This window comes from Neolamprologus multifasciatus, chromosome 8, assembly GCF_963576455.1.
Source record: "Neolamprologus multifasciatus chromosome 8, fNeoMul1.2, whole genome shotgun sequence".
Lineage (NCBI taxonomy): Eukaryota > Metazoa > Chordata > Actinopteri > Cichliformes > Cichlidae > Neolamprologus > Neolamprologus multifasciatus.
Window position 1 is genome coordinate 15,784,789 of NC_140446.1, and position 15,332 is coordinate 15,800,120.

Below are 15,332 nucleotides of genomic sequence, written 5' to 3' on the forward strand. Positions count from 1 at the left end.
TTGCTAAAGTGCTTGCTTGTAGGGGGCCATCTGATTGTTTTCTCTGAAGATAATGAAAGCTCATTGAGGTGATGGTTTTGGTGAATTGGCACTATATGAATAAAACTGAGTTGAACTGAAATGTCAGTGTCAGTGATTCAGTAAATAAAGATGTTTTGTGCAGTCCAAAAACAGTCACTGTATACATGTAAGTGGTCCTTATGTCATATTATTTGTAAATGAAAAATTATAAGTAACATGTGAAGTAAGCAATGCTAATGTATTTCTGAATGATAATTCATTAATAAAATGAAATGTTTAACTGAAAAGTATTGCTCCACCTTCCATGTATGACTTTGTAAATTTGGCTTTGTAATTGAGTTGCTAAAATTAAACACTGAAGATTGAAAGGATAGATTTTGTTTTATAAATGCAAGGACAAGGATCTGCACAGAATGCATTGCTTAAAAGGATAATCTCAGTAAAGACAACCAATAATGAAAGTAAGACGACATACGCGAGAAGTTCAAAACAAAAGGAAACCCATGGTGTCAGCATGTTGGCATTTTCATTCATTTACTGCAAAGAGAGAAGTCAAACCTGTGTGGGGAGTTGTTGCTGGGTTTCCAGTCAACACTTTTGCGAGTGGAAAAAAACCCATTAATTTCAGTGATGTTACAGGAAATCTAAAGGTCAACATAAAGTCATTCAAAATGTCCATTTTAAAACTATTATTTTGATCTTCTCTCAAAACCCAGTCTTCGTAATAAAACACACAGGCAGGTGATGTGTTGTAGTTTACCATACAACCATGGTAAAAAGAAAATACAACGTCTTTCAATTGTGAAGTTTTATGCATGATCTCAAAGTAACAATAATTTTAAAAAGACCTGGTCCTTAACAGGTCTTAAAAAATGAAGTAAATACAACCTTAGATGAACAACAATATATGACATATCACACCGTCTCATTATTTATTTAACAAAAACAATATATCATCATGAGCAGTTGTGCTGTAAAAATAAAGCATCCTTACTGCTTCCACGTGAGTAAGATGGTAATATCAGCCAGCTAATAAAATGCACTTTATTAATTCATTATCAGCAAGTCTATACAAATAGTTTTCATTTGCATGTTACAACAATGAAATGAGCTGCACTTCAGTTTGGGAGGAGAAGGCCATTAAAAAAGTTTATTAATCTACAGAGAAAGAAGAGAAAGATTATTCACAAGTTCAAGACAGCTGCCAAACTTCCCCGGAGTGGGTATCCCAGCAAATTTACCCTAAAAGTCAGGCTTTGCAACGCTCTGAGAAACTGCAGGAGGTTGTTTGGAAGGGTAGTCAGGAGAAAGGCTCTTCTCTCTAAAAAGAACATGGCAACATGGTTTAAATTTGTAGTTGAATCTGAATACACCTCAAGACCTAAACACAACAGACCAAGATGGAAATATTTGGCTATAATGTGCAATGCCACATTTGGCTAAATCCAAACTCAGCACATCACAGCATGCCTCATCGCGACTGTCAAGCACGATGTAGACACTTTGGGTCACTGAATTAACCATAAATTCCTCTGTGTACCACAACAGTTCTAGAGTAGATGGATGTGATTTGACAACTGTACTGACTTGTAACAAGATTTTAAATCCCACATAATATATTAGGCATATTTTTTTCTTAATTCTTAATGTTTCATTTTACCTTGGTGTGTATTGCCCTCATTCCTGTGGGGTGTCTCAGCATGTTTAAGCTGAGACATCACACAGGAATAAGGTGGCTTACCAAACTGAAACTTGCATTTTGATACAACTGCACACATATAGAGTCTCGTAAATTAATTTTGCACAATTGTGATTCCTTCATGTTGGCACAATTTGCCGAGACAGACACAAAGGTTTGACAGATGCTGAAAACCACTAGCCGCTTAAAATTCCAAAGTGCTGCTAAAACGACCAAAGCGTCCTTCTTGTCCAAAATCATCCTGGCCAATGACCATAACCCCCGTACCTTATTTAAAAATTTTACCTCTGTGGTTAACCCTTCCCTGGACATGCCTTTAATTTATTCTCAGGCTCTTTGTGAGCGATTTCAAATTCACTTTTTAGATAAGATCACATCCCTTAAGTCCTCCCTTCCCCCTGTTTTATATCCTCTCCCCATTCCTGAGTGCATTTCAACTTTCCACCAGTTTGAGCCTGTGTCACTTTTGACTCTTAAGCGGCTAGTTGTTCAAATGAATAACACCAATACTGTGCTTGACATTCTTCCATCTCGTTTAGCTAAGGACTGTTTTGATGTAATCGGACCTAGTATCCTATTTCTTATGAACTTTTCCTTGCTCTCAGGCTGTGTTCCTTTGGCTTTTAAGCATGCTGTAGTCCACCCGATTCTTAAAAAAAGAAACTCTGACTGTTATGACTTTTCAAACTACAGACCGATCTCTAAGCTCTCGTTCTTGTCCAAGATCCTGGAGAGACTAGTTCTCTCCCAGCTCCAGGCATACTTGGACACAAACAATATTGCAGAGAAATTTCAATCTGCCTTTAAGCCATTGCATAGCACTGAAACAGTGTTGGTTAGAGTTCTTAATGATATTCTTGTAATCACTGATACTGGACGCTCTATGGTCCTAGTTTTACTGGACCTCTCTTCGGCCTTAGATATGGTGGACCATAACATTTTATTACTAAGACTTGAGCACACTGTGGGTATTAGAGGCACTGCCCTCGACTGGTTTAAATCATATCTCGCTGATAGATCCTTATCAGTTAACTTGGGCACCTTCTCCTCTTCCTCCACTCCGGTCTGTTGTGGTGTGCCTCAAGTATCAGTGTTGGACCCTATTCTCTTCACATTGTATTTGCTCCCTCTAGGCGCAATCTCTCGACCTCGGCATCTGATTCCATTGCACTGTTCAAATCACGACTAAAAACCCACTTATTCAATCTTGCCTTTCCATCTAGTTAATATTTCTTTTCTGATTTTATATTATGCACTTTTATGCTCATTTAAATTCTTGTTTGCTCTGTACCTGTTGCTTTCCTATGTATCAGTGACAGCTACCTGCTTGCATACTTAGTACTTGCTTTGGTCCTATTTCTATTATTCTCCTCCTATTCTCTATGTTACTTGTTAAGCACCTTGGCATACCCTTGGTTTTTAAGTGTGCTTTATAAATAAAGTTTATTATTATTATTTAAAAGTAGAATGAGAGGCAGAGCCTTCAATTTTCAGGGCCCTCTTCTATGGAACCAGCTTAGAAGACACCCTCTCTACTTTTAAAATTAGGCTTAAAACTTTCCTTTTTGCTAAAGATAAGATAAGATAAGATACCTTTATTAGTCCCACAAGGGGAAATTTCATGTTAAGGCTGCCGAACTATTGCACGCAATGGCAGCGCCATCTTACCCTCCGACCATACATACATTAGACAAAAACATCACATGGGGAAGACAGGTCAGAGAGGTATAACAATGGAAAATGCACCACATGAGGAAAGATAAGGAGAAAAAAATAACTCCCCCCAGACTGAGCTCCAACAGGGGGTTCAGTTTGAGAACAGGAAAAAACCCACCTCTGCACATGACACATGAAAAAACTCTTAATACACCAAAGAAACACATGACAAGCAACAGGGATAGGTAAAGGGTGAGAGACAGCCAGTGTAGACAGGGCATCCGGGCCTGCAGCATAAGTGCTGGTCTCCTTGATCCACCGTCAGCATCGGAGGCGTATAAGCGCTGAAGGCATTTGGAGGGGGAGGGGGAGGGGGAATGAGTGTACATCTGCATGTGTATATATGTCTGTGTGCGTGTGTGTGTGCGTGTCCAGAGTTCAGCTGAGACAGTGTCCTTCGCCCTGCCAGGCTAAGTAAACAGTCTTCCAGCCAACCCAGGTGGCCTTGCATAGAATGGGAAGAACAGTCTAAACACAGTCAAGAGTGTTTTTGTTCAGCTCCAGCCTTGAGACCGCAGCTGGCGCCGAAGGGGTATCCAAATGAAGTGATGGTGGTTTTTATTTTAGTGCGAACAACTCATATGAATTTCAAAGCTGTTCTAACAGTCCAACACTGGTCTCTCAATCTCCCGTTGGAGAGCCGTGAGCTTCTCCATGATGTGATCTAATTTGCGCTCAGAGGTGTTATTCCAAGCGAGCCCCTCCAAGATGTAATCCAGTTTGCACTCAGAGATCTTATTCTGAGTATTCACGGCAGCCGTAAGCTTCTCCAAGATCTTATCCAGGCTGCACTCAATGAGCCCATTTTGAGAAACTCACGCCTCGTCCCATCGTTTCAATCCCAGCGGGCAGCCTTGTGGGGGTTTGAACAGCCGGTTCCGCTTTCTTAATTCTTCGATAAGTCAGGGCCAAGCCAGCTCCGATCAGCAAGAACCCTGTTATCATGGTTCCGAATAGGTAGATATCTTCAGCACTCAGGCTCACCCGAGCCCAAACTTCTTGTCGGGTGTCAATTGCATTCAGGAATCAGTTGATCAAATCCCTAATTCCTCCTTTAGGTTTTAGAGAACAGACTGTGAGATTGTGTTCCAGGGAAAAGTAATACAAAAAACACGAGACTAGACAAGGACACAAGAGGCTAAGCAGGGAAGCTAAGGGAGAGGAGAAGGAGGAGAGGAGAAAAGTGTGACCACCTTCGTCAAGAGTAAGAGCTCCTTTAGCTACACTGCAATAGATGTAGGTTGCTGGGGGATTCTCGTGAGTGTTTTTTCTTCAGTCACCTTTTTCACTCACTAATGTGTTTATACACCTCTCTGTATTTAATTATTTGTTATTTTTCATTTCTGGCTGTCTTCTACAGCATGTCTTTAGTCCTGTTTTCCTTCTCTCACCCCAACCAGTCGCAGCAGATTGCCGTCCCTCCCTGAGCCTGGTTCTGCTGGAGGTTTCTTCCTGTTAAAAGGGAGTTTTTCCTTCCCACTCATAGGGAGTCCGTATGATTGTTGGGGTTTTCTGTTTTCTTTGTATTATTGTAGGGTCTTTACCTTACAATATAAGGCGCCTTGAGGCGACTGTTGTTGTGATTTGTTGCTATATAAATAAAACTGAATTGAATTGTTCCAGGAGCCCACTTCTCATCCGTGTGTCCCAATCCTCAACACTTGACGCAGACCTTGTTAATCTGGTCGACATCCAAGCTGGTATGGCTTCAGTTATCTTTCTTTTACTTCATATTTTGAGGTATGCCAACAAATCTGCAGCAGCTGTGCAATGCTGTCACATAATCTCTGGGTAATGTTTCCAGCATCTTGAAGAATTAAGGTAGTTCTGAAGGCAAAAGGGGGTCCAACCTGGTAGTAGCAGGGTGTAACTCTGAAGCTCTCCTTTTATCTCCTTGAAGTACAGAAAGGGGAAACCCTGCATTATAAGATGAATATTAATTATAGTTTACTGAGTGCAGCGCTGTGTCTGCCTTGTAGAGACAGGGCTCTGCTGTAATATCACCTTTTGCCAGCTTCACGTTGTGCCTGAATATCTTCTGCAGCCTTCTTCTGGCCCTCTACATGACTATAAAGACTCAATGACTCTCCACCACCTCCTTCATTTCCTGACACCGAGCAGAGAACTCAGAGTCCTTTTCATAGCTTGTCTTTTGGAAAAAATATCTGGTAGAGGGAGCAGTCTGTTTCTCCTGATGTCGAACATGTCCTTATGTTAACAGTCATGCTGTTGGGACAAATGTTCCCTAAGACGTTTTCATTAACTGGAAGAGACTGGACTCGAAATCAGCACTGGTACCGTTCTGATGAGCAGTTTGACATTCAGTTTATTTCAATTACCTGGCATCCACACTAAGGCAATTAGGTTTGGAAACACAGATTTTTCTCACAGTCGAAATGCAAATTTCAAAAGCAACAGATGGAATCTGTGTTGCATTCTGATGATTGTGCTGACATACATCACACCTGTCTGTTGGCTCACTGCAACACAACAATGTAAAGATTTGTATCCACATACCCACGCAAACATTACAAAGGCTGCTCAGCAGGTGACTGACAGAAATGTAAAATAAACATGCATACTTACCCAACTTGTTTTGGCCCCATTCCCACTTTCATATTTTAATTTTCATTTTGTGAGAACAAATGTAACAATGTGCAATGAGGGTTAGTATATTCATGTATTTAATAGATACAAAATCACTTGAAAGAGAAACCTCTAAAGCAACTCACTCTGTGGGCAGTATTTACTTTTAAGGGAGTAACATTGTATTTTTATATATATTCATTTTCATTTTTGTTGTTCTTAGCATTTTAGTGCAGGAAAAATCAGATAAGAGTACAATGAAAGTTATTTTCATAGGGCTGGTTTACAGATCACCCACTCTTCACTGTACTCAGCCTCCCCCCATACTCTCCATTCTTGAATCCAATTGAAGAGTTCTTTTCTGCCTGGTGCTGGAAGGTCTATGACCGCCATCCCCATCAACGCATAGCCCTTTTACAGGTAATGGAGGAGGCATGTGGGGATATTGACCAGGCCTGACATGGACCGGCGCAAGAAGGACGAAAGCGAAAGCATTTGCCAAGAATGGCGTATCCAGGCCTGGATACGCCATTCCAGAAGATATTTTCCCCAGTGCCTTGGACTAGAGGACATTGCATGTGATGTAGACAAAATTTTGTGACCGGACCCAGAGAGACAACACGATGTAGACTGATTTTTTTTTTTCCTCAGTGAAATTACTATTTTGTTTGGACTTGGAAATAAACACTTGTGTTTGTTTTGATGTGTTCGAATAAACACCAGTACTTGAAGTTTGGATCCCTCTACGTTTACAGACCTATGACAAAAGTATGACCTCAAACTGACATAGCCTACCTTGTGCACAGAGAAAGCAAAAGCCAGATGTGTTTTCTATTCATACCATCAGTGTGTAGTTGGTGCATTGTGTGGTTATTAATTTGATGGCTTGTGTTAACTGTTTGATACGAAAATACAATTTTTTTTTACAAAGGTTTGGAGAGTTAAGCAAGGTTTATTAGCTTTTGCAAGAAAACTACAATGTTTTGGTGATTTGGTGAAGAGTCTTCTTATTTTTCTTATTTCTTTTTGAGTTTTGCAAAAATAGCCAATAGTTACAAAAATGTGCTTAAGCCATCACAAAAAATTGTAATGTGTGTATATATACCTATGTGTGCATCAAGTCACTCTTTTAACAATTTTCAGCTTTTGCCATGTGTGGAGACCAAACACTGTTTGGTATTTCTACTTTGCCAATCTTTGTTTCCTGGGCCACCTCTGCACAAAAGCTTCAACCAAAAGCTTACTTTATGAATCACAGTAGGTTACCATATTGTTAGTGATTCTTAGTCACTATTAAAGACACTATTAAAGTGCTTTCAGAGTTTGTTGTTGCATACAGTTAATTATACATGACTGCAGTGTCAATTAACCTTGCTTCCTTGCACTTTCACACCTTCACACCACAAAAATCTCATGTTGATTTTTTTCTTAGTCAGCTGTCATGCTAAAATATTTTAATTACACACTGGAATTTCAAAAACAAAGCAGCATAAATGAAATGAGCGTAACAGTGCTTAAGTAAATAACATGTCTTAAAAGAAAATGTGACCTGGCCACATCAAGTTGTGAGACAGATTAAGGAGTGGTACAGCAATGTTACATCTTTGTGCATATATATATATATATATATATATATATATACACACACATATATATATATATACACACACACACACACACACACACACACAGTGGGGCAAAAAAGTATTTAGTCAGCCACCGATTGTGCAAGTTCCCCCACTTAAAATGATGACAGAGGTCAGTAATTTGCACCAGAGGTACACTTCAACTGTGAGAGACAGAATGTGAAAAAAAAAATCCATGAATTCACATGGTAGGATTTGTAAAGAATTTATTCGTAAATCAGGGTGGAAAATAAGTATTTGGTCAATAACAAAAATACAACTCAATACTTTGTAACATAACCTTTGTTGGCAATAACAGAGGTCAAACGTTTACTATAGGTCTTTACCAGGTTTGCACACACAGTAGCTGGTATTTTGGCCCATTCCTCCATGCAGATCTTCTCAAGAGCAGTGATGTTTTGGGGCTGTCGCCGAGCAACACGGACTTTCAACTCCCTCCACAGATTTTCTATGGGGTTGAGGTCTGGAGACTGGCTAGGCTACTCCAGGACTTTCAAATGCTTCTTACGGAGCCACTCCTTTGTTGCCCGGGCGGTGTGTTTTGGATCATTGTCATGTTGGAAGACCCAGCCTCGTTTCATCTTCAAAGTTCTCACTGATGGAAGGAGGTTTTGGCTCAAAATCTCACGATACTTGGCCCCATTCATTCTGTCCTTAACACGGATCAGTCGTCCTGTCCCCTTGGCAGAAAAACAGCCCCATAGCATGATGTTTCCACCCCCATGCTTCACAGTAGGTATGGTGTTCTTGGGATGCAACTCAGTATTCTTCTTCCTCCAAACACGACGAGTTGAGTTTATACCAAAAAGTTCTACTTTGGTTTCATCTGACCACATGACATTCTCCCAATCCTCTGCTGTATCATCCATGTGCTCTCTGGCAAACTTCAGACGGGCCTGGACATGCACTGGCTTCAGCAGCGGAACACGTCTGGCACTGCGGGATTTGATTCCCTGCCGTTGTAGTGTGTTACTGATGGTGACCTTTGTTACTTTGGTCCCAGCTCTCTGCAGGTCATTCACCAGGTCCCCCCGTGTGGTTCTGGGATCTTTGCTCACCGTTCTCATGATCATTTTGACTCCACGGGATGAGATCTTGCGTGGAGCCCCAGATCGAGGGAGATTATCAGTGGTCTTGTATGTCTTCCATTTTCTGATGATTGCTCCCACAGTTGATTTTTTCACACCAAGCTGCTTGCCTATTGTAGATTCACTCTTCCCAGTCTGGTGCAGGTCTACAATTCTTTTCCTGGTGTCCTTCGAAAGCTCTTTGGTCTTGGCCATGGCGGAGTTTGGAGTCTGACTGGTTGAGGCTGTGGACAGGTGTCTTTTATACAGATGATGAGGTCAAACAGGTGCCATTCATACAGGTAACGAGTGGGGGACAGAAAAGCTTCTTACAGAAGACGTTACAGGTCTGTGAGAGCCAGGGATTTTCCTTGTTTGAGGTGACCAAATACTTATTTTCCACCCTGATTTACGAATAAATTCTTTACAAATCCTACCATGTGAATTCATGGATTTTTTTTTCACATTCTGTCTCTCACAGTTGAAGTGTACCTCTGGTGCAAATTACTGACCTCTGTCATCCTTTTAAGTGGGGGAACTTGCACAATCGGTGGCTGACTAAATACTTTTTTGCCCCACTGTACATATATATATATATATATATATATATATAAAGACTATAAAGACTCACCACCTCCTTCATTTCCTGACACCGAGCAGAGAACTCAGAGTCCTTTTCATAGCTTGTCTTTTAGAAAACAAATATCTGGTAGAGGGAGCAGCTACCAGTACAAACAAAGGCAGTAGACTTTTAAGCATAGTTTTAAAGACAAAAGGCATTTACGAATGTTTGACCTTATCTGAAGAGGTCAGCAGTCCGAGGTAACATCTTTAAAACTCCCATATATCATTCACTATATGTTGTCAGTACAGCTGCAGTAAGAAACGGTTTTTATTAGCTCTGTATAGCATTATTGTCACTGTGACCTTTAGATGAATCCCCACCAGCCCTTCAACATGGAGACAGCAACGACTGACTGGTCAGCTGATCTTTGATGTCACCCATTTATTACTGGCCTCAACATTTGGGCAAAAAGCTTGTAAGCACTCCCAAACTCCTACTTCAGTGGAGCCCTACAAGGGGATAATCCAAATGTGATTTTTTTTTTTTTTTTTTATAGAAATAATGGGATTTAAGAAAGAAATCTTTCTGTAAGTATCAGGGACTTCCCAACATCACACTCTGCCTCTTGATGTCAGTTTTTATTATGACTTATCTAAGCTTCTAACATCTGATGTAGCTACTGATTGGAAACAGGTGCCTTCATATCGTAGATCCTTACTATTATAATGTCCTTTTGTTTTAAGCATTTTGTCACTGTTAACTTGTTTTCATCTTTATGTTTTTACTAATCCGTCATGAAATTCATCTTGAAAGGTGTTATATAAATTAAATCTTACTTTAGTTTACATCCCTTCTTCTCCAGTCAGCCTCTGTTGATTTAAATCTCAGTAGTGTGCTGTCTTTCTGTCAATTAAAAACTCTCGCTGGTGCAGCCCACCTCTCATTCTTACATCATCCTCATCTCCCATACACGTCTCCACCTGCTTTCGCTCCACCACAGTGAGTGTTAGACTCCAGCAGACCTGTCTTACTCCGCTCTGCTTCATCAGAGTCTAGTTGCTAATAGTTTATTGCTCAAACTCTTTGCTTAATTAAATTATGTCCACTTGTTTCAGTGATCTCTCTACTTTTCTTTTAGACTCTCCAGTCGCTCCTATTTACTGCAAACTATGTCAGAGGTGCACACACTGCTGCACACCTGCCCGAATTTCAGCCAGTTTGACTGTGGTTAGGGTTCTTTGTCACCATGTTGGATTTTTGGAGCCAGAAGTAACTAAATTCGGACAAGAGGGTGGAGTGCTAACATAAGGGATCTTAGCAAATCTCATTCATAAACTGTACATATGCAGCCCACAGATATATCCAGCAGAACACTCAGTGTGTGCTGCAGTCAAAATTAGATGTCAATCAAAATTCTTCAGAAGGCACAAACATAATTAAAGAGGAGTGGCCATGGCCCAATGAATTCAAGTCAACGTGAACTGTCAGAGTTGCCAGTCTTCAATTCAATTCTTCAGTGTCAATCAAAGCAGCCGCGCCCTAACTGTCAAGCCCTAGAAGTATAAATAATTAAGGGAAAAAAAGTTCTTGTAAATGTAAATGTTCTTTTTTACGCTGTAAAGTTGGGCATTGTCACATGGGTTTCAGTAAGAACTGATGTGCATTTGGCACCACCGCAAGGGAACAGCCCAGGAACTGCAGTTTTTGGCCCTTGTTTGACTAAAATCCATGCATTTATGCATTTATGACCACAGATTTTTTTATTTTTTTTTAAATGCTTATTATGTTTAAGTAAGTTTCTTTTTTTTTACTTTTCCTGATGATTTCAAATATAAATGTAAATAAAAACAAAACAACTGGTGACAACTGAATGTTGCCTAATGGTGGCATCTGGAGGCCACAGCAGGAAGTGCCCACTAATGAAGACAGGTATGTTAGAAATGGAGCAGATGGCTGTTCGCCTGCTGTTAAAAGCTTGGGGCTATGAATTCAAGGCTTTTCTGACAAGCGGCAGATGGCTTTCAGTATAGCTTAAATACACTGATGCTATAATTAAAAACAAAGCAATCAGGAAATATGTGGAAGTGGATGAGTTCCAGACAAATCCAAAAGTCTTTAAATGCTTCTAGTGGCACCTGAACTCTCGAACAGTAGACTTAGGCCTACTCTGATTATATTTATCTCATGGACTACCCAGAAACTCATCTGCACTGTTCTTTCTTCTCAGAATTTTAATCACAGGTTGTAAAAGGTTAAAGTTATTTTCTGGTTTTAATTTAAATTTAATTAGCATATACAAGAGACAATCAGCAAACACATTGTTTACTTTCCTAACAAAAATGACACAAATTCAGCTTACTTTTACTCCATAGTTCTTCACCTGCAGCATCTTCCTTTATCTTTAATATAACTTAAAGGCTTAGAAATTGTTGACGTGACTGACAGGAACTGTGAACACGTGAGCTGATTTTGGTTATTCTACATGAGAGATTTCTGTGTTTAGATTTAGTTATAGTGCATGTTCCTGCACAAAGAAATAAATGTAATTTGTGGTTATTAATGGAGCTCTACTGCAAAGCATCATCCTTGCACTTTATCATACAACCACAAGATGCCAGTATCACATTGTCTTGGATTAGGTTGATTTAAAAAAAAACAACAACAAAACAAAAAAGACAAAACAAAGAAACATTTTATGAAAGTGTTGATTAGTTAATTTTTTTCTTCGCAATAAGATGCAAGAAGATTTTCAGTCAGAGAAAGAAGTGGAGGGGACCAGGGGCTGGCAGATGCTGCAGACAGTGCATATTCTCAAACAGAAGGGTGTGTGTTTATGTGTGTGTGAAAGGGGGAGGGATTGAAGGGGAGGGAGAAAGAGAGAGAGCAAAACTGGGTGTCAAAATCTTGAGCTCTGAGAAAGCCTCCCAGTCTGTGTGTTGTGAGGGGAAGCAGCAGCACAGTGAAGGTTTCCAGTTGGGAGAGAGTTTAAAGAAAGTGTCTGTTTAGGATATCCAAAAGTTCACTTTGCCTGAATGAAACGCAGCAGTGGATGGCTCGTGAAGGTTATGCACAATGGAGAAGTTTGGCTGTCAGTGCTTTGCTTGGATACTTTTGAAAGGAACCATATGTCTGGTGAGTGAAATGAATGGTAGTATTAAACACATTATACATTCAAAGTTGAGCTATGCTGCATTTCAAGTTCTACATATTTTAGATTTGCATTATCCTAATAACGACTTTCTTTGCAGACTTACGTTTCTTAAAACACGCTGATGAGTGAGGTTTAACAATATTTGTGTGGTGTGTGAGTCTGACAATATTAAGAATACTTCTCAAAAACGAAAAAGTTCTTTCAAATGAGATTCTATTTAATTGAAGCAATTCTGAGACAATATTTCCAAAGCGTTTGTGATTGTTTTTTTGTTGATTTGTTTTTTACCGTTCATGCTAGCACTTAGTTTACTTCCTGATGGGGTCAGTCTATAACTTTCTCCTGTGCTTATCTTTCTAGTTGGTTCTTGGACCACACCAGACACACAGCAACTTTACCTTCACCAAGAGAGCACCGCCTCATCCCAGCAGGGCTCACGAGGCTTCTTCACAGCAGAAGAACTCTGTGCTTCAGTCCAGGAGTCTAACTCAGCACACCAAGCTGCCCCGTAACCCCTTCATCCCTCTTTCAAAGCAGGGATTTGGGGAAATACTTGGAGGAAACTCACAGCCGCACTCCAACCCATCATTAAAGATAAAGCTTCAGCCCATCATGAAAGTTCATGGAACATCTAAATGGTCCGAGACCTTCATCTGGGGGGACTTTTATTCAAATATAAAGACAGTCAAACTGAATTTGCTGATATTGGGGAAGATTGTGGATCATGGGAACGGGTCTCTCGGCGTCTACTTCCGCCACAACTCCACGGGGGTAGGCAACGTGTCCGTCAGCCTCGTGCCACCGACGAAAGAGGTGGAGTTCGACTTGGAGCGCCAAAGCGTGATCCACCCCAAGGATTCAAAGACGTTCAACTGCAGAGTGGACTCCGAGAAAACCGAACGCAACAAGAAGGTGATGCTGTGCAACTACGACCCATCAAAGACATGTGATCAGGAGCACACCCAGAGCCACGTCACCTGGATGTGCTCCAGACCTTTCCAGGTCATCTGCATCTACGTGTCTTTCTACAGCACAGACTACAGACTGGTTCAGAAAGTCTGCCCGGACTATAGCCTGCAGAGTCCAGCCTACCTGCCTGCAGGTTAAAGGACACTGGAGAGTGATGTCTCAGCAAGCCTCTATAGAGAAATCCAGTTAGTGCAGCTATGAGCCAGTTTGATGGATCATTTTGAGGTTCTTCAAGAAATTCGGTCGAAAAGTGTTTTTAAGTTCACTTTAGTTTCTATGTTTTTAGTGCAAAAAATGTGCCTGCGTTAAGATTAAAGTGTTTTAGATCATGTAAGAAAAAAAGGTTAGCGTGCAACTAAAAGAGAGTGATTTACCTGGCAATTGCTTTCTTAATTATTCCTTTGAATATATGGTTTTATGAAACCACAGTGTTGTGAAAATACTCACAAAAATCTTGATATTTGCTCTTTTTCTGAACTGTAGTTACCAACAAAAATGCAGTGGTAGTACTCAGCAGATTAATCAGCTATTCCCTTCATGTTTCTTTGTTTTTTTCATATTTCTTTGGTTAAAGCAGACAATGGTAAGTTTTTGGTTTAATAAAAGCCAAGATATAGTCATCCTCTAATGTTCTTGTATGCTAAAGCTGCAGGACCATAAATACTTGTGGTCCTGCAAATCAGTCCTTCAAAATTGTTTTCATGCCACTGTAATTTTTTTTAAATAAAGAATTTCATTTCTTTTCGTGTAATAATTTGAATTTATCCGTCCTCACACTGTACTTACAAGTGCATGGCATCTATGATGGTTAACACTTACTTTGCTTTTCCCTTTTCATGTTTTTCTTGATATCTGCGCTGTATTTTGCACAGTAAAATAAAAACAGCATTAAAAATAAGAGAGAACTCCAACGAGTGGAAGTAATGATCTTTGGGGAAACTGCTGAGTTCAGGCAGCACAGAGTGAACTATGAAACCACCTGGGGCCGCTTTATAAGAAAGCTCGCAGCCTGATTTCTTGGTAGAAAGCTGAAGGGAGATCTTTATTCATGATTCTTGATATGAACTCCCCCACTCAGAAGAGCTGCAGGCTATAAAAGATGAAGCGCACAGGTTTAAGCTTTGTGTTATTCCAATACATCTTGCTTTCCATTGTTAACAAAGTATGCTTGTCGTTGCCCACGCGTGCAGGTTCACATTATCTTTGAACAGCTGGCAGGTTAAACAGGCATGTCAGACTGTCTTTGAATAAACCTCAGTCTTGTAACCTTGTTAAACTGTGTCTGCAGTTTAAACCCAGAGTGGCTCCGAGTGAAACTAAGGTGCACGCGAGAGTGTAGGGGTATGGGTCAGGAAACGGTTCAGGAGGTGCAATTAAATACATCTGCTCGATCACTGCATTCAAGGCACTGGCAACTAACCTTTTCTGCCGGGCAGATGGATGTTTAATGACCTAGACACAGGTCGCTAACTCGATTAAGTAGGTGACAGAGGTTAAAGACACCCCTCACCATCCACCACTGTTTCCAGCTGCTCCCGGAGTGGCTGGAAACAGCAGGGAGAACGCTTCTGTCAACAGCTGCAAGTGCAGTCAACCATATTACGGAGTCTCAGCATCCTATGCAGCATACTGCTTTTTCTAAATTAGCAAGGACAGAGTGGTGGGAGGACCATCCACTACCAAAAACACATTAAAGTTCTATGCAGACATTTGATTTCAGCTTCTCTGCAGGGGCGGCACCAGGAAGTTTTCAGTAAAGTGAAAATAATATATGGATAAGAGTGATTTGAAATCGCAAACTAACCTAGATAATTCTCCTTGCTGACAATTACAGTGAACAGCACTTCATTTAGTTCATTCATAGATTCTTTATGCAATCTACGGTCCCCTGTTGGTTTAAGGTATTTCCTGT

General features: G+C 40.4%; 1 protein-coding gene across 1 annotated transcript; it reads left to right on the forward strand.

The window, feature by feature from the left end:
• The first annotated feature begins 11,793 nt into the window (after positions 1-11,793).
• LOC146512731 (neurexophilin-1-like) lies at positions 11,794-15,297 on the forward strand. Its single transcript, XM_085170669.1, has 2 exons — positions 11,794-12,432; positions 12,812-15,297. The coding sequence occupies exons 1-2, from the start codon at positions 12,373-12,375 to the stop codon at positions 13,556-13,558; spliced, it is 807 nt and encodes a 268-aa protein (XP_085026795.1). The 5' UTR covers positions 11,794-12,372; the 3' UTR covers positions 13,559-15,297.
• The last annotated feature ends 35 nt before the right edge of the window (positions 15,298-15,332 follow it).